Source organism: Armigeres subalbatus, chromosome 1 (assembly GCF_024139115.2).
Source record: "Armigeres subalbatus isolate Guangzhou_Male chromosome 1, GZ_Asu_2, whole genome shotgun sequence".
Taxonomy (NCBI): Eukaryota; Metazoa; Arthropoda; class Insecta; order Diptera; family Culicidae; genus Armigeres; species Armigeres subalbatus.
The window spans coordinates 154046177-154071491 of NC_085139.1; the positions used below are offsets into that span (position 1 = coordinate 154046177).

A 25315-nucleotide genomic window follows, 5' to 3' on the forward strand; every position below is an offset into this window, starting at 1 on the left:
AGTCTTGTGTGTGCTCAACAGCTATTCTCCCCATTACACCGGTTCGTATTCAACTTTTATCGATCAATTATTGTCTGTCTTGGGCGTAGATTGCCCTCCATGCTATATGGCGAGTAAAATCAAGTACTCCATTGCATCAATGCACATTTATGCACACGGAGATATGGGGCCCAGATTTAACATTATATTTTGAGACTTACTAAAATGAATCACTAAATTGATAACTGATATTGTTCAATTTCCAGTATACAATTGAGCATATTGTAAATTTGATAACGGCACTTATTATATCTGTGCTGTGTGTGCCACACGTCAAGATATTTCTCTAATGTTATGATACTGCCAATAGTTTCTAAAGCGTTTTACTCTCTTCCACACCAAGGTGTAACGAAAAGGTTACATGTATGTTGTAAACGAATTGTTGAATGGAAGCCCGGAAGCAAATATACTCTATTACCAATATAGTCCACTCTGGCTGTTTTGAAGAGACAACACAGTAGCGCTTTGGTGTCACAAAAGGCAAGCAATGTAGTGGCGAGACATTCCAAGTGGTGCTCAAACGTATGATTCAAGTTGGTCCTTCACGAGCATCGTCCAGGTCTTCCTCTACAGGTATCGTTATCGGAGGTCACCAGTGAGCCCAAGTACATGAATTTTTCAACCACCTTGATTTCGTCACCACAGACACAAACTCGTGTTGGATGGGTAATGTTGTCCTCTGTGAAGCCTCTTCCTAATATGTACTTCGTCTTCGACGTGTTGTTGAATAGTCCAATCCTTTTTACTCCCCTCTTCAGTCTGATGTAGGCTTCCATCTTCTCAGTGTTACGTTCTATAGTATCTAGGGGAATTTTTCCTTTTTCCATCTCATTGAACATATATTCATCTCATCGCAAAACAGCACCAATCTCGTCGCTTCTTTTTACTAACACGCGTGCTCACTGGTGAAAAAAATCACAAAAATGAGAAACAAACCAAATTCTTTTTCATTGCTTTGTTTTTGATGGGATGGAAAAAGGAACTATGGGATGAAGTGCCGAACCGTTCCCCTATGTCATCGGCAAAACCAAATAGCTGAACCGACCTCGTGGAATGCGTACTACTCGTGTCATTCCCTCTCCTTCATATTACCCCCTTCAAAGCGATGTTGAATAGCAGACACGAAAAACCCTCCGCGCGTTTCAAAGACACTGGAGAACGCCAATGAAACTCCACCTACGCACATCACCCGATTCATCGTCGTCTGGACCATAACCGTGTAAGTTTATCCGGAAATCCGTGTTTCTAATGCACATTGGCTGCCATTTTCTGGAGATCCGGAGCTGGTCATGCGTGCGTGCTCCCAGGATCGTCACCATACAGCCATCGTTGTCTTGCACATCGCCTTTCAGGTGCTCTTCGTAGTGCTACCGCCACTTTTGGATAACCTCACGCTTGTTCGTAAGAAGGTTTCCGTTTACGGAGACGAGCCAGCCTCGGGCTGAAAGTCTCCTTAATAAAGACACAAAAAAAAAAAAAAAAAAAAAAAAGGTTTCCGTTTATGTCCTTGCACATATTATATTGTGGCACATGGCGTTTACGTGAACGGATCAACGTTTTATTGAACGTTCGTGCATTATTAACGCAGTACAGTCGCTCCGTTTCTTCACGACCTCGATCTTCCTGCTGGCATGTTTAGCTCCGAAAATTCAAGTTTTTTTTTTTCGGTTTTGCGCGGTTTGCGGTTTTGCGGTTTTTCGCTTCTTCCCCTCCAAAAATTGCTCACATTTGCCTTCATACTAGTCGTTTCTATGATCCGGGGGCAAGGGGTCTAGTGTAGCGATTGTGGTGCTACCAATGGCTGATCGAATATATATATTTTTTAATCTTTATTAATGAGGTTTTTAGCCCTAGGCTAGTTCACCTCAAAAACTGATCGAATATCTCTCCAACTATCTTTAAGAAAAGCTGCGCCTAGCTGCACTTCCGTTAGAAGTGCCACTTCTAGCTGATGCGCGTAGTCTTGGGCTGTTCTATTTTCGTGCAGCCGCCCAATGTTAAGAGGAAGCGTTCGACTAAGTTCGGACGTTCGTGATGTCGGAGAAGTATTTACCGTCGATTACAACGTGATCAATTTGGTATAGATGATCTCCATGTGGCCTTATAGATAATTTTGTCACCGGTCAACGGTCTATACATTTTTCCCTTCCTACCTGTGCGTTAATGTCGCCGTTGTCGCCGAGTCGTCCTTCGTTGAAGAAACGGTCTTTTAGTAGGTAGCCGCTCGATGCCCGCTCTCCAAACTTTATGTCATATCCAGCAAATTTCCTGCAGTGTTATGATGTCGACGTTGCGGAAATGTAATTCACCGTAGATTTACCTGTCGCAACCTGCACAATATAGCGAATCGCATTTCCCCGTTCCAAGCTTTCAATCGTGATCATTAATTCGTCGCATAGGTCGTTGTCATTTGTATCGAATCGTATTATTTCGTAACGATTGGTTTTATAGGCTGCTTATTGGGCCCCCGCAAACCTTCATATTTCGCCGCAGGGCCGTCGTATCAAGTCTGTTTAGTGTTCTACCCAACAGCAGGACTTGGCTAGTACGGTTTTAGCGACACATGGTCGCTTTGGTTGAGCCTGCTTGCGGATACATGCAGCTTTTTTCGATAACTTCAACAGAGCCCGCTGTCAAACCCCGCCAAATCCTAGGCAAGTCCCACAACTTGCAGTGGCCTGGGAGAGGTTATCTAGCTCTTGGAAATATGTAGTCCTTGCTGCCCACGAAGACTTTCCTAATCAACAATGTTACTCCTCTTCAGCAAACCGATTAGTTGCGCGCACTTGAATCCTATTTCAAAAAAATGCTTTTTCCTGCATTTTCGCGAATGGTCACAAAGATTCCTAAGCTGTGGCGTCCTCAAAGATTGATTAATCTGCTTTTTGACTGGCACGTTTTCTCGGATGCTCTGTTAGATGGTGCTATCGAACGCGGCAACATCGTCAATTGAAGCATAATTGATAACCTGACTTCAGTCTAGGGCAGCAATTGATAATTTGGTAATCACATCTCTTGAAGTCGTAGTCAACTGTAGAACAGTTCTTACATAGCGTGAATGGACATCTACAGTTACAACTTATCACGTAAGGCCCAGAACTACCTCCCCTCCAACCATATAAGATTTTTTTCATACAAATAATTTTTATTAAAATGGAACGTAAGAAAACGGCATGAACCACTTTCCCCTCTTCCTGTCTAAGGTTTTACGTAATAAGTGTACTGTACAGTCACTAAAGGCTTGTGATTAGGGTCAATTTTTAGAAGAGCTGAGGGGCATTCGCAGAGGCAGGAATCGCTTACAAACACCAAATCAAGAGAAGTTCAGAGGATCATTGATCTGAAAATATGAATTGAGGTTATGAGACAAATACGGTCTTTCCTTAAAATTAAATTTAAGGTGGTTATACAACAAAGCCACAAATCGGCCATCTTGTAAACCACGTGCTTTTTCTTGTGATTTTTCAAGAGCACGAATTGAGAGAACCACAATGCCCATGGGGATGAAACATCCGTAGATCGTTTGCTTACTTGTGCTAAACAATCGACTTTAATTTCAGCATTGTACGAAAACTATTACGCTACATTTGAACTTTTGATAATAGGAGTAGAAACCCGTGTGGTGAATTTGAAATTCACCACATGGCTTGATTGTATAATCACCTTAAAAAAATCCAAATTTATTCCCTAGTGGTGATGGTGTCCTTGCTTGATTCAATATGTTGAACTCGAATTCGTATGGTAAATGCAACGTTAATTGCCTACATTTTGGCGGTTAAAAGCTTTGATGCGATTATATCACGCTGGCGCTAGCTCAAACATTACTCAACTTCAACTATAAGAGTAATGGATTGCTCCACGGCTAAATTGATTAATGATTCAAAGTGTGAATATAAACAGAGTATTTGGTAAACGAAAAATAAAAATATTATCCATATTGGATGATTTATTAGCAAACAAAAGCAATAGTGTCCAACTAGGAACGTTTTTTCGTCGAATGAAACCAGTTGCACTCGAATTAGTCAAGTCCTTATATATGAAACGTATTTAACGAAAAATCCCAGAATAATCCACCTAGCGGTGATGGTGCCTTTCTCGTGTATTATAAAATGTAACAAGAAAAGCACATAAAAGAAGTCAAAATTGCACTTTGGGGAGATAGAATGAATTATTTCCATCAATTCATATTTATTTGCGTTCATTTGAATGCATTGCAGCAGTTTTTGGAAAAAAATCCCTTGGGAAAAATGGGGGAAAACAATGTTTTTTTTATAACTCCGGAACGCAATTGGCGTTTGAGCCAATTTTCAATAGCGAAAAAATAGTCGAATGCAAACTGTTGCAAGCAAATCGAATAAGTACAAAAAAAAAGTATCTCACTTTTTTTTATACACACACATACATACATACAGACATCACCTCAATTCGTCGAGCAGAGTCGATTGGTATATAACGCTACGGATCTCTGAGCCTTCTATCAAAAGTTTGGTTTTGGAGTGATCCTATAGCCTTTACGTATACTTAGTATACTCGAAAGGCAAAAAAACGGGGCTTCACACATTCATACACACATAAACTTTTGATAAATTTAATACTGAAGATATTAGTGCCAATAGATCCTATGTTTATTAAATTTACATAGCTATGATGATTTATTCATAATCTACTTCTGGAAGGTAAAATATCTTCAAAGAATTTGGACGACAAAAATAAGGTGTTATTTCGAAAATTAAAAACTATCCGGCAACAAGAATCGTTGTGCTTTCCATTAAGACAGAAAAATACATCTATAATAAACTGTTCAATGTATGTCAATAGCTTTCTTGCTCGGCGAGAATGGTTATTCGGTAACCATTGAACTGTAATTTTTGAGTTTGATTTGTTTTTAATTCAGAAATTGAAACAAATCCATGGTAGGTATGTATAATTATTTGCCACTTTTGTCGGTAGTCACTAAAATATCATCACATAATTTTAACTTTGCGGTTTCATGACTATGTACATTAGAGTGATTCAAATTTTGACTTTTTCGCTCCCCTATCCTTAAACGATTGTTTTTGCTATTTTAATAGTCCTCCCAAATTTTTAGCTGATTTGGATGTAATTTGGTTGTGCACGTGCCGTTTGAAGGTTATATGAAAATTACTATGAGAATTGCCACTTATGTAAAGGATCGTTCCGTGAAGCAGCCCAGAATCTAGTTGAATATATTTAACGCATCGCCATCTTAGAATAGATCCTAAGCTGAAAGTCAGTTGTTGTTGCGAAGCAATCTGACTTTTGTAAGCAAAATTATAAAGAAAACAGAAATGCTCATTATTGATATTGATGTTATTCTTTTACGTGTTAAATTAAATTTCCCACAATTCAGTATTTCCCTAATAACTTTTGTTGCCAGCATCAAATCGTTTAGCAACAACGACGATATTTTCCCTCGGTAAATTTTCTATGTTGCTAACGTATTCATACATTTTTAGAGCTTAATGGGCAATGATGGGGACCGGTTTTTTACAAAAGTTACTGTTTTCATAGTAATTTTCATACAAGCTTCAAACTGCTTGTGCTTAGTCAAATTGCATCCAAATTAGCTAAAAATTTAGGACGTTTAATAAAGTGGCAAATGTCATCGTTTAAGCATAGGGGAGCAAAAAAGTCAAAATTTGAATCACTCTAATGTACATATGTCTACGATGGTATCCAAATTAGTAATACGAAAGTAATCTGGTAGAAACAAGTTGATATCAACAGCAGGCCTTTTCGCCTCTCCATCCCTATATTTTTCATTTTTCTGTCTGACTTGAGTTTTATAGATTGAAAGTATTCAGTATCAACCTAATTTGTTGTTGAAACAATGGCCGGTAATCGGAAAACTCCCACCCGTTGTCGTTTCGTCTAACCTTCATCGATGGCTTGTGGGAATATTGGCACGTGCGTTGCAGAGGCCGCGAACTTAACTGCTGTAAGCATTGAGATCCAATTGGTATTCAATATACAAATTCAGCGCAGCTTTTCCGATCTCATTCGCTCTGTACTGCCGCCACCTTTCATGTCCCATGCATTGTTGCATAATGCATTAGTTTGTATGTACATCCGACAATGCAATTTATGATAATGCATTTCAAATAAATGGCAAAATATAGGCACGCGACCTACAAACTAGGGGGCGACAAAACATCGACGTGGGCTCCACCCAATCTGTTTTCCTTTGTGCAGACTTCGAGCGAGCGAAGCTAACACATCTCGGGTGACCTCCACGAGCGCGAACTGCAAATGCATCGGACAGTGAAAAAATAAGGTAGGTATCGAATGAGCCAAAAGAAAAGCAGCCATATATTTTGGATTAAGCTTCTTTCCCCGCTGTGCACAAATCAAGGGAACCGTTCCCCAGACTATCCCAAAGTCAGCACTGAATGAATGAATGACCATAACCCGTTATCGTGGAGTGTTGTAGCTACAATGCACTAAAATGCATTCCACTGAGCCAGTGATCATGCGATGTGGCCTACATTTTTCCGCCAACTCCGCCAGCCAGACGCGGCCCTTGTTTGACATTTTCTGTGTTGTAGTTTAGAAGTACAACCGGGGGATTTTCCTATTTGCATATCGATGGATGGAGGAGCTGCTGCGCTGGTCGGTTTATTTTATGGGTACACATTTGGTTCATTTTTAACCGGATATTTGTAAGTAAGTAATTTCAATGGTCGTTTACGCATGTATTTTTATAACTTATTCATAAGAGTTATTCATGGCATGAGATAGTTAGGGGAGGAGGTTCGGTTGTGGGCACCGTTCGGTTATGGGTACCCCTATGTATCTTTTGACAGATAAGGGATGCGATCATTCTGACAACCGTCATTTGTTTGCTATAGTAGATGTTTTGTGCTCAATATTAAACAATATTAAATGGGCATCTCTACATTGAACTACAAAACAAATAATTGTTTTGTACAGCTTTTTTTTCCTTTTTCAAAGTGTCATAAATTAAAGTGACTTAATTTAAAAAGTGAGTTCTAATGCGTACACTCCAAATAATCTAAACATTGTTTCCACCTGAATTTTCAGGTACATTTTAAGTGCATACGTTACTGAAAATGCTTCTGAAAATTCAGATGAAACTTACGTGTCCGGTGAATTCTATCCAAAACTAAGGTAGAACTTACCTGATTTTCACGTAGAACGAAAATTTTATCGAAAAATCAGGTAAAAGTTACGTGAATTTCAGGTGGAAAAAATCTACGTACTTTTTCAGGTGGAAACAACGTGCGGATTTTTTTGGGTGTATTTATACAGTAAATTTATTCTATTTTTAGGCTCATTGACTATCGCCATCAAAATTTCAGCGCGATTTTTTTTTCTTCACATTCGAAAAGCGCTGCGAAATTTGGTTATGGGCACCCTTATTGGTTCGGTTATGGGCACCCTCATTTTATTGATAAATCATTCAATATCGTTTTAGTTTTCCCTTAACTTATTTTTAATTACGTCTTTATGCTGTTATTTAGACATAATTGATTGAAATAATGAGTTTATTATTATTATTGTTCTTTGGGCATGTCTAGTTATTATACACACACTTTTTGGAACAAAGCTTGCAACTGCAACTTGTTGCATAGAATTCGACGGGGAATTCTTTCCCATTGGTCAGATCGGACTATGGGATCAAAATTTATGGCCAAAATATATTTTTTTGTAATGAACGAGAAAGGCACTATTACCGCTACGGTGGTTATTCAGGATTTTTTTGACTGTGATGCATACCAATGAAACGTAAATCAATGAGAAATTGAAACCCATTTACCTAAAGTGCTATTTTAGAGCTTATGGGATTTTTTCAACATCCTCCTAATGCACCGAGGAAGGCATCATTACTGCTAGGTGGTGTGATTCGAGTTTTTTAGTGTCTCCTGACTGTTAAGGAACGAAGAAACTATTCCTTGTCTTTAAGATTGCAAGCGGACGCGAAAGAAAAAATCTTGTGTCAAAATCTCGCGTTTGCCAATCATCCGCGGAATAATACTATTCAGCTGGTTTTCCCATTTTCACGAACCTATGAGGTTTTTGAGGATACCAGGACTTTGAAATGCTGCGGATAACTAGTGACCTGCGTCCGCGAGTTAGGGTGCCATGATTGTGTGGTGTGTAAAAATCCTTCTGGCCGTGGTGCTGAGTTCGACTTTTACCATTTCCCTGGCCAAGCTGGTGCTGTGCGTGTTTTCACGTTTTCAATGGAAGCAAAGGAGGTATCTGTTTAGAAGATTTAATTGATCACGAATCGTACCAGACATTTCTAAACCCTTCAACTGAAGAGATCCTTCAATAATTAGACGTATGAATTGATATGAAATGATTTCCGTTTTGTTTTTATGAACCAAATATCACAAGTCAGTCAAAAAGACGTTTGGTGCGGTTTGGCAGGACCCCGACCATATATCATAAATATTGTGTTATGAGGGAAGCATAGAATCGAATATCGCAATATTAATTCTTTTTAATGAATGTATTCAACTTATTACAATTTCCAAGCTCGCCTTGAGACGAGGTACTTCTTTGTTTTTTTTTGTTTTTTTTTTAATTGCACAGAATTCGAAAAAACGAACATGGTGATTAATATGTATTTTAAGGACAATCACAAGTCCAGAAATGGCTGCCACAATGGCCGTCCTTGCCCCCACCTCGCGTTTTTTCTCGCACAAATGTCAATTTGTAGGGGACTAGCATATTTGAAAATCATTTTTCGTGTATTCTGTGAGTGAGCAAAGCTGAAGAACCACTTTTCGCTGTTGTCTGTCGTTTGCTTTAGGAGATATGTGCCCCTGAAAGCGCCATGTAGTTTTAAAATTGGATTCCAACGTTATTCACCTTAACACATGTTTAAGAGTTGTTTGGAATTATATTTAAAAATTCTACTAATCATTGAAAAAATGTTAATTGTTGGATGCTTTGTGATTTTGACAGTAATATTTTAAGAAGTATATTAACTTTTCACTTAAGATATAGTTTAATATTTTTCCACAATTAACCTAATATAATCGAAGGTTATGATGGTAAAAGATATACACTAAGAAATTTTTTTAAAATTGTTACATGGATAATAAGGATAAGTTCCAATACTTTGAAAATTTTAATATATTTTAATAGTGAATAGGAACGTTCAAACTTGTTAATAATAAATTTAAGATTTTATTTTATTCTTTAATGGATAGAAAACTGTAAAAAAGAAAACATAATTCTAGAAATTACGAATTGAATTACAAAAGAAAGAAAATGAATTAAGCCCAAAATGTGCTTAAATCTATTTTAGACACAAAATAATTATTTTGTAGAAAACAAAGATTTAGGTCTTCGGGTTAAGCTGTGTTCAAATTAGTTAGAAAAGCAATACCAATATGATGAGGTTATACACTGCTTTAATTACTTCAATGCTAAGTTTTCTAAGCTAAAAACATCGATTTATTTTAATTTACTTCATAAGAGAGAATTGTGTCTTTTTTTACATAATTTTACGATAATTTGAAAAGCTCCATCATCAAAATTACTCAGGAATGTTTTCTTTGATATAGTTTGATAAGATTGAACAGAGAGCTCAATATTAAAAATATTTCGGTTGTACTATACGTTTTTACTGCTTTCTATGAACATTATGCTCTAGCAGAAAGACTACACAAGACCGGCTTTGCCAGAAATTTACGAAAGTTTTGCAACCAAGAAAAAAATTTACGAAAGTTTCGCAAATAAAAGAAGAATTGACGCATTGTAATTAGGTGCTAATATGGTATTATGATCAGTGGTGCGAATTCTCAATCTCAGTGACTGAAATTTGTTGGATATTGATACCATTCCCTCTTCACACTCACTTCCTAGCAGCGAAAACTGAAAATGGTTAGCAGCAACAATCAAAGATAAAGTAAACAAAAGACCTCTCTTCTCATTGCACACGCAGCCCGCACTGACAGTCTATTCAGTTCACTCGCTGCTGTGTGAATGCGACGGCCCTATATAAATGCATGGGTGAATACTATCACTTGAAAGACAATGACAGGAAATTTGTGCCGAATGATCATCAGCTTCAGCCCGTTGTTGGCAAACCGAGTTTGCTAAGCTACTCCTGCTTTGTTGTTCTGACTGAAAGGCACCGTCATAGGCAAAGAGGAGCAGAGAAAAATACAAAACAAAAGAATCACGCTCAGCAGGCATTGTTGATAAATTGCAGCACTGATTATGATATTGATTAAATGCCGGTTGACACCAACACTACATAGCCACAAAGCGTACAATTTCGGTGTATCTGTTGATTAAAGCATTTCACACAATACGTTGTTGGTAATTTAATGCATCTATTTCAAATGTGCGTTACAAATTATCATTTGTTTCGATATAAAACTGACCTCGGGTATGGTCAGAAAATAAAACACCTAATTGAAGTTCAAAAACTCTTATCCTCATTTTTTAATTAAATAAAAACCGGGAAAATTTGACAAAATTTATCGGGAAAAGCGGGAAAAATAACGGGAATTTGAAAATCAAATTGCAGTGGCCACCCTGATCTTAATGTAACAATCGTTTCTCGGGTGTTTACACTGGCTATAGGCTTACGTCAGTCAACCGCGTAGTATATAGAAAGTCCGCTACACTTTTTGACCATTGAGTTTTTTTTTCTACAATTAGTCATCCGGCATTATGAGTGCGTGATCTCTCTTGTTTCGGACAGCAGAACGATCGCGCGGTCGGCCAAAATATTGTGTTCTGCATTGGGCGGCCGGTAATAAGAGTAGCCATCGAACAAGTAAGTTCAGTGCGTGTTTTAGTCGTCGGAAAAGATATAAAATATCTATCTTGTGTTCGGTGGCTCATGCGCATATCGCGCTCGGTCGAAAAAAGCGCGCTCTTCAATAGTTTGCTATAGCAATCGGGCAAGTGGGTACAGAGTGCTGCGCTTCCGTGCGGTCGTCCAAAACGCGAAACTCCTCAGTTTTCATATGCCACCGGGCGTGCATGTTTTAACTTTTAACTCGTGTTAATGTTATTTCCCATCCCATAGATCGCATCGCTTACCAAAATGAATCCAGATAAATTATCCTTTGTAATTAAAACGATATCCTATCCCAAGACAATCGTGGAGATGCAGAGGTATACTCGGTCTCTAGTAGCAACGAGAGTCGGACTAACAATCCTTCCATTCCTATATGACCGTAAGGATGTGGCCGGCGCCGTTATTGACTTTAAATATTTGAGCTCCCGAAACGTGTACATTGAGAATGGGTTGCTAATCCCAAGCCCCATTCATTGTGTTCTCTATACAATTTCGCAAGTTCAGTCAATCACGCTCAATGCTCATGCTCAATTAGTCATCCGGCATTATGGCCGGCCCATCGTTGTGAACCGATTATTGCCAATTGCCGGTTTTTCACTTCGAGCCGCTATATACGTTAAAAGTGATTTAAGTAGGGTAATTCGCCAAATGTTGAACGGCTAATTTCTTCGCCTATTGTTGAACGCACGTGCATTTCTTATGGGAGTTCAACAATAGGCGACAAAATCAGCCGTTCAACATTTGGCGAATTACCCTACACAATTTAATGTACCGGGCTCTTCTGGAACAACACATATTATGAGTAACTAATGATTTTCGATGAGTTCATTTCACACACCGGTTCACAAGGTCACGTGGGTCTCCCGTGACGGCTTTACAGAAAATCAAATCGACCACATCTGCATCAGCCGAAAATGGAAACGGAGCCTTCTTGATGTACGGAATAAACGTAGTGCCGATATCGCGTCTGATCATCACCTCCTCATCGGCGAAATACGCCTGCGCATTGCGCGGATTCGTCGGCAGGAGGAAAGAGTTGGACGACGATTCAACACACGCCGACTGGAAGATGCCACGGTGAAACGGTCCTTCGTTGAAGAACTGGAGACGCGTGCTGCAGATATTCCGGAAGGTGGCAGCGTGGAAGACCAATGGACCGCCATCAAGAATGCCTTCATCGCCACCAGCGAGAACAATCTGGGCGAACTACGCACCCAGAGAAAACAATGGATCACCGATGACACCTGGAGGAAGATAGAGGAGCGAAGAGAAGCCAAAGCCGCGATAGAGCGATCGAAAACCAGAGGAGCCAAAGTCTTATCCCGTCAACGATACACGGCTCTTGAGAAGGAAGTAAAACGCTCATGTCGACGGGACAAGCGAGCGTGGGCAGACTCTCTGGCCGACGAAGGAGAGAGGGCCGCCGCAACCGGGGACATTCGCCTCCTCTACGATATCTCACGACGCTTAAGCGGGGCGAAGATGAATGCAACGATGCCTGTGAAAGACGCGAATGATCAGTTATTGACCGACCCAACTGACCAGCTGAAACGCTGGTTCGAGCACTTCGAACATCTTTTTCAAGTGCCAACCAGGCCATCACCACCTCGGCATGATCTGCCTAGGATCCGACGTATAACACGTGTCAATACCGAAGCTCCATCACTGCTAGAGATTCAAACAGCCATCCAAAGCATGAAATCGAATAAAGCCCCAGGCAGGGGTCGATCGCATATCAGCCGAGATGCTCAAAGCTGACCCCATGACATCCGCTCAACTACTGCATCGTTTATTTTGTAATATCTGGGACACCGCAACTTTCCCGGTCGACTGGATGCAAGGTATCTTAGTGAAGGTGCCCAAAAAGGGTGACCAGACTGTATGCGATAACTGGCGAGGCATTATGTTGCTGTGTACCGTTCTCAAAGTTCTGTGCAAAATTATCCTAGCCCGGATTCAGGAGAAGATCGATGCGACTCTCCGGCGGCAGCAAGCCGGATTCCGTGCCGGAAGATCCTGTGTGGACCATATTGTCACGCTCCGCATCATTTTGGAGCAGGTCAACGAATTCCAAGAGTCCCTTTACTTGGTATTCATTGACTACGAAAAGCTTTCGACCGTCTCAATCACGAGAATATGTGGGGCGCCCTGAGACGCAAGGGGTTCCTGAGAAAATCATCGGCCTCATCGAAGCACAGTACGAGGCCTTTTCGTGTAGAGTGCTGCACAATGGGGTCCTGTCCGACCCTATCCGGGTCGTAGCTGGTGTGAGGCAAGGATGTATTCTATCACCGTTACTGTTCCTCATCGTAATCGATGAGATTCTGGTAGATGCGATTGACCGTGAACCAAACCGCGGGCTGTTATGGCAGCCTATAACCATGGAGCACCTAAACGACTTCGAATTGGCGGATGACGTTGCACTACTCGCGCAACGGCGCTCTGATATGCAGAGTAAGCTCAACGACCTTGCCGATCGCTCCTCCTCGGCAGGTTTAGTCATCAACGTCAACAAAACCAAATCGTTGGATGTAAACACGGTGACTCCTTCCAGTTTCACAGTAGCCGGGCAACCAGTGGAGAATGTTGAAAGCTTCCAATATCTTGGTAGCCAAATGGCGTCAGACGGCGGTACCAAGATCGACATAGGCGCACGGATCAAGAAAGCAAGGGCTGCCTTTGCGAGTTTAAGAAATATCTGGAAAAACAGGCAGATAAGTGAACGCACCAAAATACGAATTTTCAACTCTAACGTGAAATCTGTGCTGTTATACGCTAGCGAAACATGGTGTGTATCAGTGGAGAACACTCAACGGCTGCAGGTGTTCATTAACAGATGCCTGCGGTATATAATTCGGGCCTGGTGGCCTCACAACTGGATCTCAAACAACGAGCTCCATCGTCGTTGTCACCAGAGGCCGATAACAACAGAAAGTCGGGATCGGAAGTGGGGCTGGGTCGGCCACACTCTACGTAGGGGCGGAAACGAAATCTGTAAGCAAGCATTAGACTGGAACCCAGCGGGACATCGCAGCAGAGGCAGACCCAGAGGCTCATGGCGGAGAAGCCTCAATAAAGAAATAAAAGAAGTCGACCGAAATCTAACCTGGCAACAGGTTAAAGCGATAGCCGGGCATCGCTCAGGATGGAGATCTTTCAAGTCGGCCCTTTGCACCACCGGAGGTGTACAGGATCCATAAGTAAAGTAAGTCATTTCACACAGTGAGAGAGCATCTAGAAATCGGACCTAACCTCATTATATGTGTTTTAGCTGATGTTGAAGGAAGCCAACTTTTTCATACTAGTTCGGAAGCATTTTCAATTGTATCGATGACCAAAACCAAGGATGTTATTGATCATTTAGTAAATTGCGTTCGATCATTTAGTAATTTATCAATAACTCATTCCAGAAGCTGAATTTCAATATGTGTTATATGGTGGACTTCTAGTGCGAGGGTTTTTCTACAGCTCTGCCTAATGGTTCTTTGTTAGAAATTCACTAGTAATGGGGTTAAAGCGCTAGTGATTGATTGAAATTTTGTTATCATTTAGTCTAAGTTACTGAAACTATAGCTATAACTCCTTTGCTAGTGGAATTCAAACAACGAACCATTAGGCAGAGTTGTAGAAAATCCTTCGCTCTAGAAGTCCACCATACAACACTGTTTGAAAATTCAGCTTTGGAATGAGTTATTGACAAACTACTAAATGATCGATAACATCCTTCAAAACAAAATGCGATGTTTATATTCATACATTTTATTTTATTCTTTCGCCATTGAAACAAGAGGTAAATCCTCAGAAAAGTATCATTTAATGCGATGCATTTTAGAGACGATAGCCATTGTGGCGATTTTTGTACCTGTCGCATATGCGTTCGATTCGGAATCAGACTCGAGAAATCGTTACCAGAAGTATCCTCTCTAAACAGTGAGTGCCCTATTATTTGTAGTTTTCAAGAGATGTACATTAGGGTGATTCAAAAAATCGATTTTGCTCCACAACGCTCATCTGATTCTGTATCATGTTCTGAGTGTCCTCCGGAAATTTGAACTCATTTGAATTAAAGCTGATTTAGCACAAGCCGTTTTAATTTCGCATGCAAATAAGCATGGAGAAATTTATTTTTTCATTATACTGATTATGGCGCAGGTTAAAAGAAAACCTACAGGGGATGGACAAAATAATTAGGGTAATTCGCCAAATGTTGAACGGCTAATTTCTTCGCCTATTGTTGAACGCACGTGCATTTCTTATGGGAGTTCAACAATAGGCGACAAAATCAGCCGTTCAACATTTGGCGAATTACCCTAGGATAGGCAAATTTTGGGTAAAATTAGATGTGTTGTAACTACCTTAGTTATCATCCGAATTTGACAATTCAGGCATGCCTGAACTAGAAAATTAATGCAGTTTGACGGTATGTCCATGGAACCGACTATGGCCACCGGATTCCGGAGATATTCCGGGTTTTTCAGAGGTAGGTTCAAAACCTTAAATTTGAGGTGTATATTAGGAGAAGTTGTGGTTAAAAATTAAATAATATTAGTAACCACAAATGAAGTAGAGCTCTTGCTGATTGGAACCATATATTGAGATTTGGAATCGGACCAGAATCAAGTGAGATATGGCCATTTCTTTATAATCGTTTCCGATCGATACATATCAAAGGGGTCAGGCCACAACTTCATTTGAATCTCGCTTTTTGTTAGATGGTCCACTATGATTTTATTCTAGAAGGCCTCTAATGTGTCAAGAATGAAAAACCAATTGAATAAACGGATCCTGGAGTTGCTGGGATGTCCCCGGGGAACCTGTGAATGGGGACATTTAAATTTTAGCACCAAAATCACCAAAAACACCATTTTATATTCATACTTCGCTTCCTGATCGAAAACCATGAAAAAAGAGCCGTCGAACGACTGGTTTTGGTGGTAAAACTAAAATGTCCCCTTCCACAGGTTCCCCGGGGCCAATCCGTAGATCCTGGAAGCGGACAGAGCCGTCAATGGACCATTTCATATTCATACTTCGCTTCCTGATCGAAAACCATGAAAAAAGAGCCGTCGAACGACTGGTTTTGGTGGTAAAACTAAAATGTCCCCTTCAACAGGTTCCCCGGGGCCAATCCGTAGATCCTGGAAGCGGTCAGAACCGTCAATGGACCATTTTATATTCATACTTCGCTTACTGATCGAAAACCATGAAAAAAGAGCCGTCGAATGACTGGTTTTGGTGGTAAAACTAAAATGTCCCCTTCCACAGGTTCCCCGGGTCCAATCCGTAGATCCTGGAAGCGGACAGAGCCGTCAATGGACCATTTCATATCCATACTTCGCTTCCTGATCGAAAACCATAAAAAAAGAGCCGTCGAACGACTGGTTTTGGTGGTAAAACTAAAATGTCCCCTTCAACAGGTTCCCCGGGGCCAATCCGTACATCCTGGAAGCGGTCAGAGCCGTCAATGGACCATTTTATATTCATACTTTGCTTCCTGATCGAAAACCATGAAAAAAGAGCCGTCGAACGACTGGTTTCGGTGGTAAAACTAAAATGTCCCCTTCCACAGGTTCCCCGGGGCCAATCCGTAGGTTCTGGAAGCGGTCAGAACCGTAAATTGACCATTTTATATTCATACTTCGCTTCCTGATCGAAAACCATGAAAAAAAGCCGTCGAACGACTGGTTTTGGTGGTAAAACTAAAATGTCCCCTTCCATAGGTTCCCCGGGACAAATCCGTAGGTCTTGAAAGCGGTCAGAGCCGCCAATGGATTATTTTATATTCATACTTCGCTTACTGATCGAAAACCATGAAAAAAGAGCCGTTGAACGACTGGTTTTGGTGGTAAAACTAAAATGTCCCCTTCCACAGGTTCCCCGGGGCCAATCCGTAGATCCTGGAAGCGGTCAGAGCCGTCAATGGACCATTTTATATTCATACTTCGCTTCCTGATCGAAAACCATGAAAAAATAACCGTCGAATGACTGATTTTGGTGCTAAAACTTAAATGTCCCCATTCACAGGTTCCCCGGGGACATCCCAGCGACTCCAGGATCCGTTTATTCAATTGGCTTTTCATTCTTGACACATTAGAGGCCTTCTAGAATAAAATCATAGTGGACCATCTAACAAAAAGCGAGATTCAAATGAAGTTGTGGCCTGACTCCTTTGATAAGTATCGATCGGAAACGATTATAAAGAAATGGCCATATCTCACTTGATTCTGGTCCGATTCCAAATCTCAATATATGGTTCCAATCAGCAAGAGCCCTACTTCATTAGTGGGTACTAATATTATTCAAATTTTAACCACAACTTCTCCTAATATCCACCTCAAATTTACGGTTTTGAACCTACATCCGAAAAACCCGGAATATCTCCGGAATCCGGTGGCCATAGTCGGTTCCATGGACATACCGTCAAACGTTTTACCCAAAATTTGCCTATCCTAATTATTTTGTCCATCCCCTGTACCTACATAGCTAAAAGGAATACTCTCATTGAAGGCTTGCCTTTTTTAAATCCTTTCTTGAAAAAACAGAACAGTAATACTGTTATTTGGCCATGCATGGAGCCCTAGCCACATCCTTTCCTTTCTTCTAAAATATCACCAGTAAAGCTACAAACTCTATTTAGCTCTATCTACGAAACCATTTGTTTAGTAACAAGAATTTTCGTGCGTTGATTTCACTACCATTGTTCATTAGTTCATGAAGAGTTAGTACGTATTTGAACCCCTAACTCGATTTTTTTGTCGAGCAATCAGTTCAGCCTAGGACAATTTTTTGACTAATTGATTGAAAAGTTACTTCCGCTGCATACAATTTAGCCTCAAACGGAGGGAATTTGAGTCTCAACCCTGCAGATGGTTGGTAAAGATAACTTAGTTATAATTCAGAGACTGCTATTTGTAGCTAGCACTAAATACGATGAACCCTTAATTACCACAACTTATTTGCCCTAGCTCTAAAAATGGATTAAGCTAGGGCTCAGTTTGGTAGATCTTATTCCGTAAAACACTACGTAAAAGTGATCTACCATATGACATACCACTGGTATGCTGTAAACCTCAATATTAACAAGAAAAAATATTGGGCGTCATATAATTCAATGATTTTCCACGATGCTTTCTTTGTACTGGCTGCGTTTATATTCGATTAGATGAGACTAGATCAGATTATCTAAGGGTGTCCTATTATTCGTACATGTAATACCACTTTGGTTGCTCCTAATGTACTAGGTAAAACGTTTATTCCCGTAAACAGATCCAGCCAAGGAACAATTGGGAAGGAGACAGTTCCTTTTCTGGTTGGGTCCTCGTTAAAGTACAGTGTTTCTGCTGTCAGAGTCGTAAGACAGCTTATTTGCTAAAAACGTTACCAACCGTTAATTGGGGACAACATGCGTAAGCAACCCTGTCGATATCTTTAGAGAGTGCGACAATCTTGGCGATAATGCATAATTCTGGTTGGGAATCATCGTGGATCAATAATGAAATTTCCAGTACATTCGGTACACTGCCGGTCAGTATTTCCGATGGTCCAATGCATATGCCTCCGTTGGCGTTGATGCCATTCTACATTCTAAATTCAGCATAGCAGTTCTACCAACTGTTCCAGACTTGAGGACTACGAGTGTTTCTCAGAGCAGTGGAATACAGCAACAACATTCGGCTACACTTATCCGAAGTTGACATAAGTTTCCCGACAAATTGGAGAGAGCTTGCAAACTTTCGGGGACCAGCATGACAGTTCTAAAGTTCGTTTTGTAACGCATGAGGTTTCAGCGATTTAGAAAACCTTGCGCGACTACGGCGCATTTTAAATGGAAATGCACTCCGAAGCCGGTTGTTGATGTCACAGGCAGTACCCTACGTAATAGATATCTTGAGGAGGTAGTATGGTCGGGCGGAAATCCTGGTTCACTATCTTCTTTAAAATTTGTGTCCACTTTCTCCTCCGAAGAGCGACAATTTGCAGTCACATATCATATTTGGTTTAGCAGTGTAGAACGAACTGAATCACACGTCGATTGCTCATCTTGTCGACCACTAATGCAGTGGAATCCGACATTGTTGTATGAAATAGGAACTTCCGTGTCAGCTCATTTTGCCTTATTACAAAAACAAGTGTCAGTATGTCAACATGGCCACTTTTAGAGCATCCATATCCAAGTTAGTGGTGATGGCGTCTGACGTCATTCTACAAATGAATGGTCTCTCCATTACCGTTAAGGCTAACAAAACGGGAGAAATCGAAGCTGTATGTGGTCTCAACTGAGAAAAGCGGACGGAGTTAAATGTCAAAACCTGTGTGTGTTCTGACAAGGTCATTCAGATGATAGTGGACTACAGACAGTTCAATGCGCTCGATATCGATGGGAGGTGGAAGTGGGTGTAACAGAAAAATCTGTGTATAAGATGTCATCTACCGTTCAGAAAATGGCCGGGCCCGTATGAAGAAGAAGTGTGGTGTTGATGGGTCAAAGTATATCACTATAAATGTATCCCCTCTTCTGGAGTCCGTTGCTCGGGTGATACGGGAAACCAAGGATCGTGGGACACCAGAATCTTCACAACTCCCTAGCGTATCCTAAAATATTTTGGTTTTATGCTGGTTTTATAACACTGCTGAAGAGTAAATTATGGTCTTCAAGAGCGTTATAAAACTTAAAATGTAACTATATGTATTCTTTATTCAGATACGTGAAAAATAAAGGTTGCCCCGCTGAAACCTCTATCTATTCCTCGACTATATAATTAATAGATCAAGGTTGATATTTAGGACGAGTATTATCGTCGTTAGACATTAAAGTCAACAAGCGTTATCTATAGTCAGACTGTTCCTCGACAGTTATGTCTTAATCAATCTGACAGTTGACGATATCATCAATTCGTGGCGTTTACAGTTGGGGAGATTCTCACGCAGCGACGCAGAATATCGGTCATCGTTCAAAGATTTGACGAAGTTAGCCATATCTGCCACTGTTGGTTGAATGGCATCTTCAGGAAATGTGAAGGTAAGTGTATCACCTTGACTACACTCGACATTTCAACCGACATGGTGGCAGACTACATTAAATACAGAACCAAACATAAATTAGCACGCAGTTGATAACTGTGGAAGTGCCAGTGGGGGATGTAACGTTCGTCGAGTTTCAGCGGCGTATTCAGCCGACACTCCTTCCGCTGACAATCGTCAATGCTCGGTCCTCTGAATATCTGCACGTCGATAGCATTCCAGAAATGCCGTTAATTCGCCAGAATATGGTCTATTTAGTTGCAAGTCTAAATTTGGGTGTCTACTGGTGTGTTTTTGGGTATTCTTTGAAGTTGGTGCAAATGATGGCCATCCCTCTGTCAGCAGCAACATTTACTAGCCGAAGGTCGTTGTCATTGGTAGCAGAGTGAAGGCTCTCCCTAACGATTATGCGTCGGAAACTGTTCTCTCTACCAACCTGCGTCTCCGATAATAATTTTACTTTAGTGCTTTGGGCATTCTCTATAGGATTTTTATTTTCCTATCATATACACTCAGATCCTACATAACGAAGTCTACAGTAAGGCCAAACATGTTATTCAACCAGATTTGGCATCATGTCATGTCGTGATGAGAGACGTGTACTTTTGAATTTAGTTCTGAGAAACCGATCAGATTAGGCATATTTTACATCGAGTTAGTCATCACATCGAGTAAGTTTACTGTACATTTATTTTCCGAAAGTTTATTAATCCGACAAACCATATGTAAAGCTATACGCTCATACAAAAAAATAGCCAAAACAGCCGTAAGCTGAAATACATCAGGATTGCGCGCTATGGTGGGAAGTAAAAGATAGATCAGAGTGTGTTCGTATCATCTGGCCCAAGAGGAGCGTACCAGATCCATTCATCAAATTCAAGCATAAGACCAGTTTTATATTTTTCCCAATAAGATTAAAACTGACGGACTAACCGCTTGCTTCGGAATAAGTGCATATTTTTCCCTTAATATAGAATGTGATGTAATCTAGATAGGTACCCGTAAGTAAACAGATTAATTATTTTGCTTAATCATTTAACACTCATAATAATAGATATAATTTAAGTTCCCTTCATTTCAAAAGTTCCTCTGTAAGTGTGTCGACTCATCGTATCAATGATTGTAGCAAGAAATACACAAGTAGCACGTTTTATTTAGAAAGCATTAGGTACTGCCTTACCTCACCGCCACTCACGTTGCTGACTAGAATACCACAGTACTCGTTGTTGCCTTGCTTGGCCAGCAGATTAAGGCTCAGTCCGACCACGGCCGACCCATTTCCGAACGTCATGCAAGCTGGTGTTCGGTAGTCCCTCGCATGGACCACGCCATTGTAGGGGGCGGTGAACTGGATTCGAATGTTCATCGAGCCCGATTTGCACGTGGCCGTTACGTGCGGAGCAAATTCTGCATCCTGAGATGTGACCTGGGAGGAGAAGAATAGAAACTAACCATTAGCAACAATCTCAATGAAAACCGATGAGGTTTTTGAACTCGGGGTACGTTGTCATTGTCATCTTTTTTTTTGTTTGGAGAGAAGTGACCCACAAAAATGCACCCAACAAAATCGAAACAAAAGTGAAATTCATTAGCGTGCAGGGCCTACTATGCCATGCCACATTGTAGAATGAGAAAATTGTTGACGCTGAACTGAGCACACAATTGGCGGCGCTTGTTATGCCATAATTTAGCCGCAGTGGCAGTAGGCGGTGAAATGCGAAAAAAGATTGGATTGCACCTGAAACACAATGATGATGATGGGGCGGGCGACTTACTCGCAGTAGCTATCCTATCCTACAGCTACAATAATTAACTCAAAACATTTTCACACAAAGCGGATCTACGACAACCGAGAGTGTTTATAAGGGCACTCCGGAGGCAAAATTTGCACTTAGCCTACCAATAGCTTTCGTTTGTTTTTTGAAAATTTTAATAAAGTGGAAGAGAAATCGAATAGGCACAAAACGTGTCAAGCACATAAAAAAATTAATTTCAACTAGTCAGGTGAAGGAGAATAATAAAATGATAAATGCAATTAATCCGAACAAGATGAGGTTAAGATAATTGCCAAACCGAAAGAAAAATGCTGCTTTCATTTAAATGTGTTCGCCTGTAATAAAATGCGGCGATGAAAGCTTTGATAGCTGATATCGCCTTCGCTCATATATTAGGACCTTGGTGTTGATCCCAAAGATTATTTCATTGGATGGAAGAGAATTCAAAACATTTGTCTTGGCTTTGTAAATTTTTCGATTCCAACATTTTGATATAATGATAGGTGCAAAAAAGTTGGCGAAACATTCATTGAAGAAATTGCGTGGTTATGTACAGTACGTATTTTTATTCCGTTATGGAAATTATTAGATCGATACATGTACAATGTACATGTTCTACATGAGTACATGTTCTGATAAGTGGTGAATGAAGCCCCTAGTTAAAATTTGATAAATTATAGCAGTAATTTAAAGTCCATTTTCCGAGTTCATCTTCGAAATTAGTTTGAAAACAACTCGCAAGTAGATCGCAAAATTACCGAATACTACAGCTGACCGAACAGCGAAACCAACTGGAACAAAATATTGCATATTGCTCTCTCAAATGACCCGTGTCCGATCAGTTGGAGGCGTTCAAGCAATGTCTTTTTGCATCTCTGTCCGCGTTGCATAACGAAACGTCATACGCTGTACCTACATCACTAGTTCCCTTAGTTCACATTCACTTTTTGCTGCGGGAGCGAACAACGACGAACAACGCCGTTTTCTCACAGATCGTAGTGATGTAGCAATTCGCAATAGGCAAAAGCGTGATATAAGATAGTTACCCGCATTTGGATAGGTAAAATTGACAAGCGAGAAGAAAGCCCACTTGCTTCACAGGATTGTAGTTCATTGCTTTGGGTGACATGATCTATTCTAACCTCTGACAAAGGAACGCCCCACACAATTATTTGATTTATTACTGCGTTGATCCTACAATGTTATATACCTTTCAACCGTCTACACATACAAATTTCGTTCAAAATTGGACACAATATGAACAACTGTAGTTGGTGCATTCCTTGAGCAATCTGCGGACGACGAGGATCGAGGTAAGAAACAAAAAGCAGCACGATCAATTCAAAAAAATATCAGAGCGTCAGAGATGACTTCACTTACGAAAATATACACAAAAACCCGCCTTCTGGTAGAACCAGTTTTCTGGTGGTCGTTGCATAAATGGGCTTCGAAAATCCTTGAAGGTAATTCCATACAAAATGAATGGAAAAGCGTGTACATTGGGGCAAATTTTTGAAGCATTTATTAATCATATTTTTATTTATTAAATATGTGTTTATAATAAAGTTTGTATTTCTATTTTTGCCTTTTTCAAAGTTGTAACGAAAGGCTATAATTTCATTTCGAAAGGGAGTCGTAAACCAAAGATACATATAGAGGGAAGGAGCTGGTTAGGCCTTAAAATAGAGTGTTACTGACAACTACCACACTATACTTTAGTTCTTACGGTTCTTGTTAATACATAATGGTCGAAGGAGTGTCGAATGATTAGAATTTTTTTAGATGACCTAGGGGAACAGACGGCTTTGGCAGGTTTTGTTCTATTATTGACAGGGGGGTTTTTGTCGACCGAATTTTATGAAATTTTGCCACAATATTCTTTGATATGCAAAGAATGTTTGGGCCAAATTTGAGCATAATCAGTCTTATAAAACCCCCTGCCAATAATAGAACTAAACCTGCCAAAGCCGTCATTACCCCTATGTATCATTTACGGTTCTTGTTAATACATGAGCAATGGTCGAAGGAGTGTCGAATGATTATAATTTTTTGACGTGAACTACATCTAAGGGGAAGACTCGGATACAGGGTGACAAATGAAAATTTCCAAATTCGAGACCGTCACGAAATCATGTAAGATTTTGAACTTTAATAGCGCCTTTATCTTCCGATGGATTTTTGAGATTTATATATCAATCGATTCGGAAATTCTCTACCAATTTGTCAATTATATTGAAACTTTGGGTTATGAATGTTAAAATAGGGTATCGGATCATTTTGGCAGCACGCTCTTTTCTTGTCCGCAAGAGTCTCGTTTCGGCCGTCGCCGAAAGTGCGGTTGGCTTTTGGACTCTCCTTTTTGTGCGGTGTTTCGCACAAAAAGTAGAACAATGGAGCCGGACCAGTGACCGCGGTCGAAAGAAATGGAACAAAAATGCGTAACGTAGTGCATGGTATAGGGACACGGCAGGTATTTTCGTCTGTTCGTCATAGTCTCGAAAACCAATAAAAGAGACACTTTTTTGTAAAACTCATACGTACCAAATCGTAAGCTCAGGAGAAACGTTCTGCTATAGTGGAGTTCTAGCAAATGTACGTTGCTTTCGTTGGTTTTAGTCCCTATGACGATGGACGGAAATACCTGCCGTATCCCTATAAAAAGTGATCCAGATAGGGGCATGTTTGTGCAGGCATGAGACGATCAATTGTTATCAATGCCAATGCCCTTGCTAGTAATGCAATCAATTTATATTAAAAACGACTTTGGAAAATGCATTTTTTTGCAAACTAATAAGGCCGTTACACATATTTATTAAAAATTATGGTCTCCGCAAAGTCAAGGGGGAGGAGGTATTCTTCTTCTTCTTCTACTGAATCGAGCGGCATGAAAATTTGAATGCAGAGGTTTTTGGGGCCGGGGAAGGTTCTTAAGATGGTTAGAGACCCCTCTCCTCTTTAAAACCTGGCTCCTATACAAATGAAACACCAATTTCATCATAACTCGAGATCAAGCAACTGGAAACAAATTTGGCGTGTGGAGGTTTTGGAAGAGAAGATATGTTTTTGTGGTGGTTTGCAACGCCTCCCCCTTCTGGAAAGGGGGGCTCCCATACAAATTAGCATTAGCATTAGCATTTAGCAGTTCGCACAAATGAGTAGTTATATCGGCCTAATAATATTTTGTCCAATTAAATGCGCGCTTGAATCAGAAGGATTTAACTTTGATATTTTTTAACTTAAGATATTTTTATAATACGTGGGAGCAATAATGCGGTACTTATTGTACACGGCAAAAGCTTCGGAACGCATACGTTCTTGAAACGGGCTATATGAGATACAATAGAGCTATCACCTTCTTGCTCCCTGATTCAAAAGTCTTGCAATGATATTAATAAAATGTTTGCACGAATATTTTACCCATAATGACACTCAGTGTTGGTAGAATCATACTCGAATCTGAATCATCGAGGTTTCATGCACGAGCTAACTCGCCTGCGTTTCTATAGGGGAAGCATCGCGCTTGAGTTTCTCGGCCAGAATCGCATCGCTTCGCTCACTCACCGAAAAATGATTTCGTTCTAAAAAGCGTCAAAACGCAGTCGAGACGTATGTTTTGTTTATATATAATTATTAGCCATTGTTTTAGACGAAAAATAGTTAATTCAATGCA

General features: G+C 40.3%; 2 protein-coding genes across 3 annotated transcripts in view; one reads left to right on the forward strand and one right to left on the reverse strand.

The window, feature by feature from the left end:
• The window catches only part of LOC134205317 (synapsin), a 278521-nt gene that overhangs the window by 42578 nt on the left and 210628 nt on the right, over positions 1-25315 (forward strand). The gene's annotated exons all lie outside the window — the stretch shown is intronic.
• LOC134205319 (uncharacterized) overlaps positions 1-25315 on the reverse strand; it is a 109326-nt gene that overhangs the window by 22561 nt on the left and 61450 nt on the right. For both annotated transcript variants that reach the window (XM_062680473.1, XM_062680472.1), the window contains exon 3: positions 21051-21296. In XM_062680473.1, the coding sequence (XP_062536457.1) occupies positions 21051-21296 (246 nt within the window). The remainder of the gene's footprint in view (positions 1-21050; positions 21297-25315) is intronic.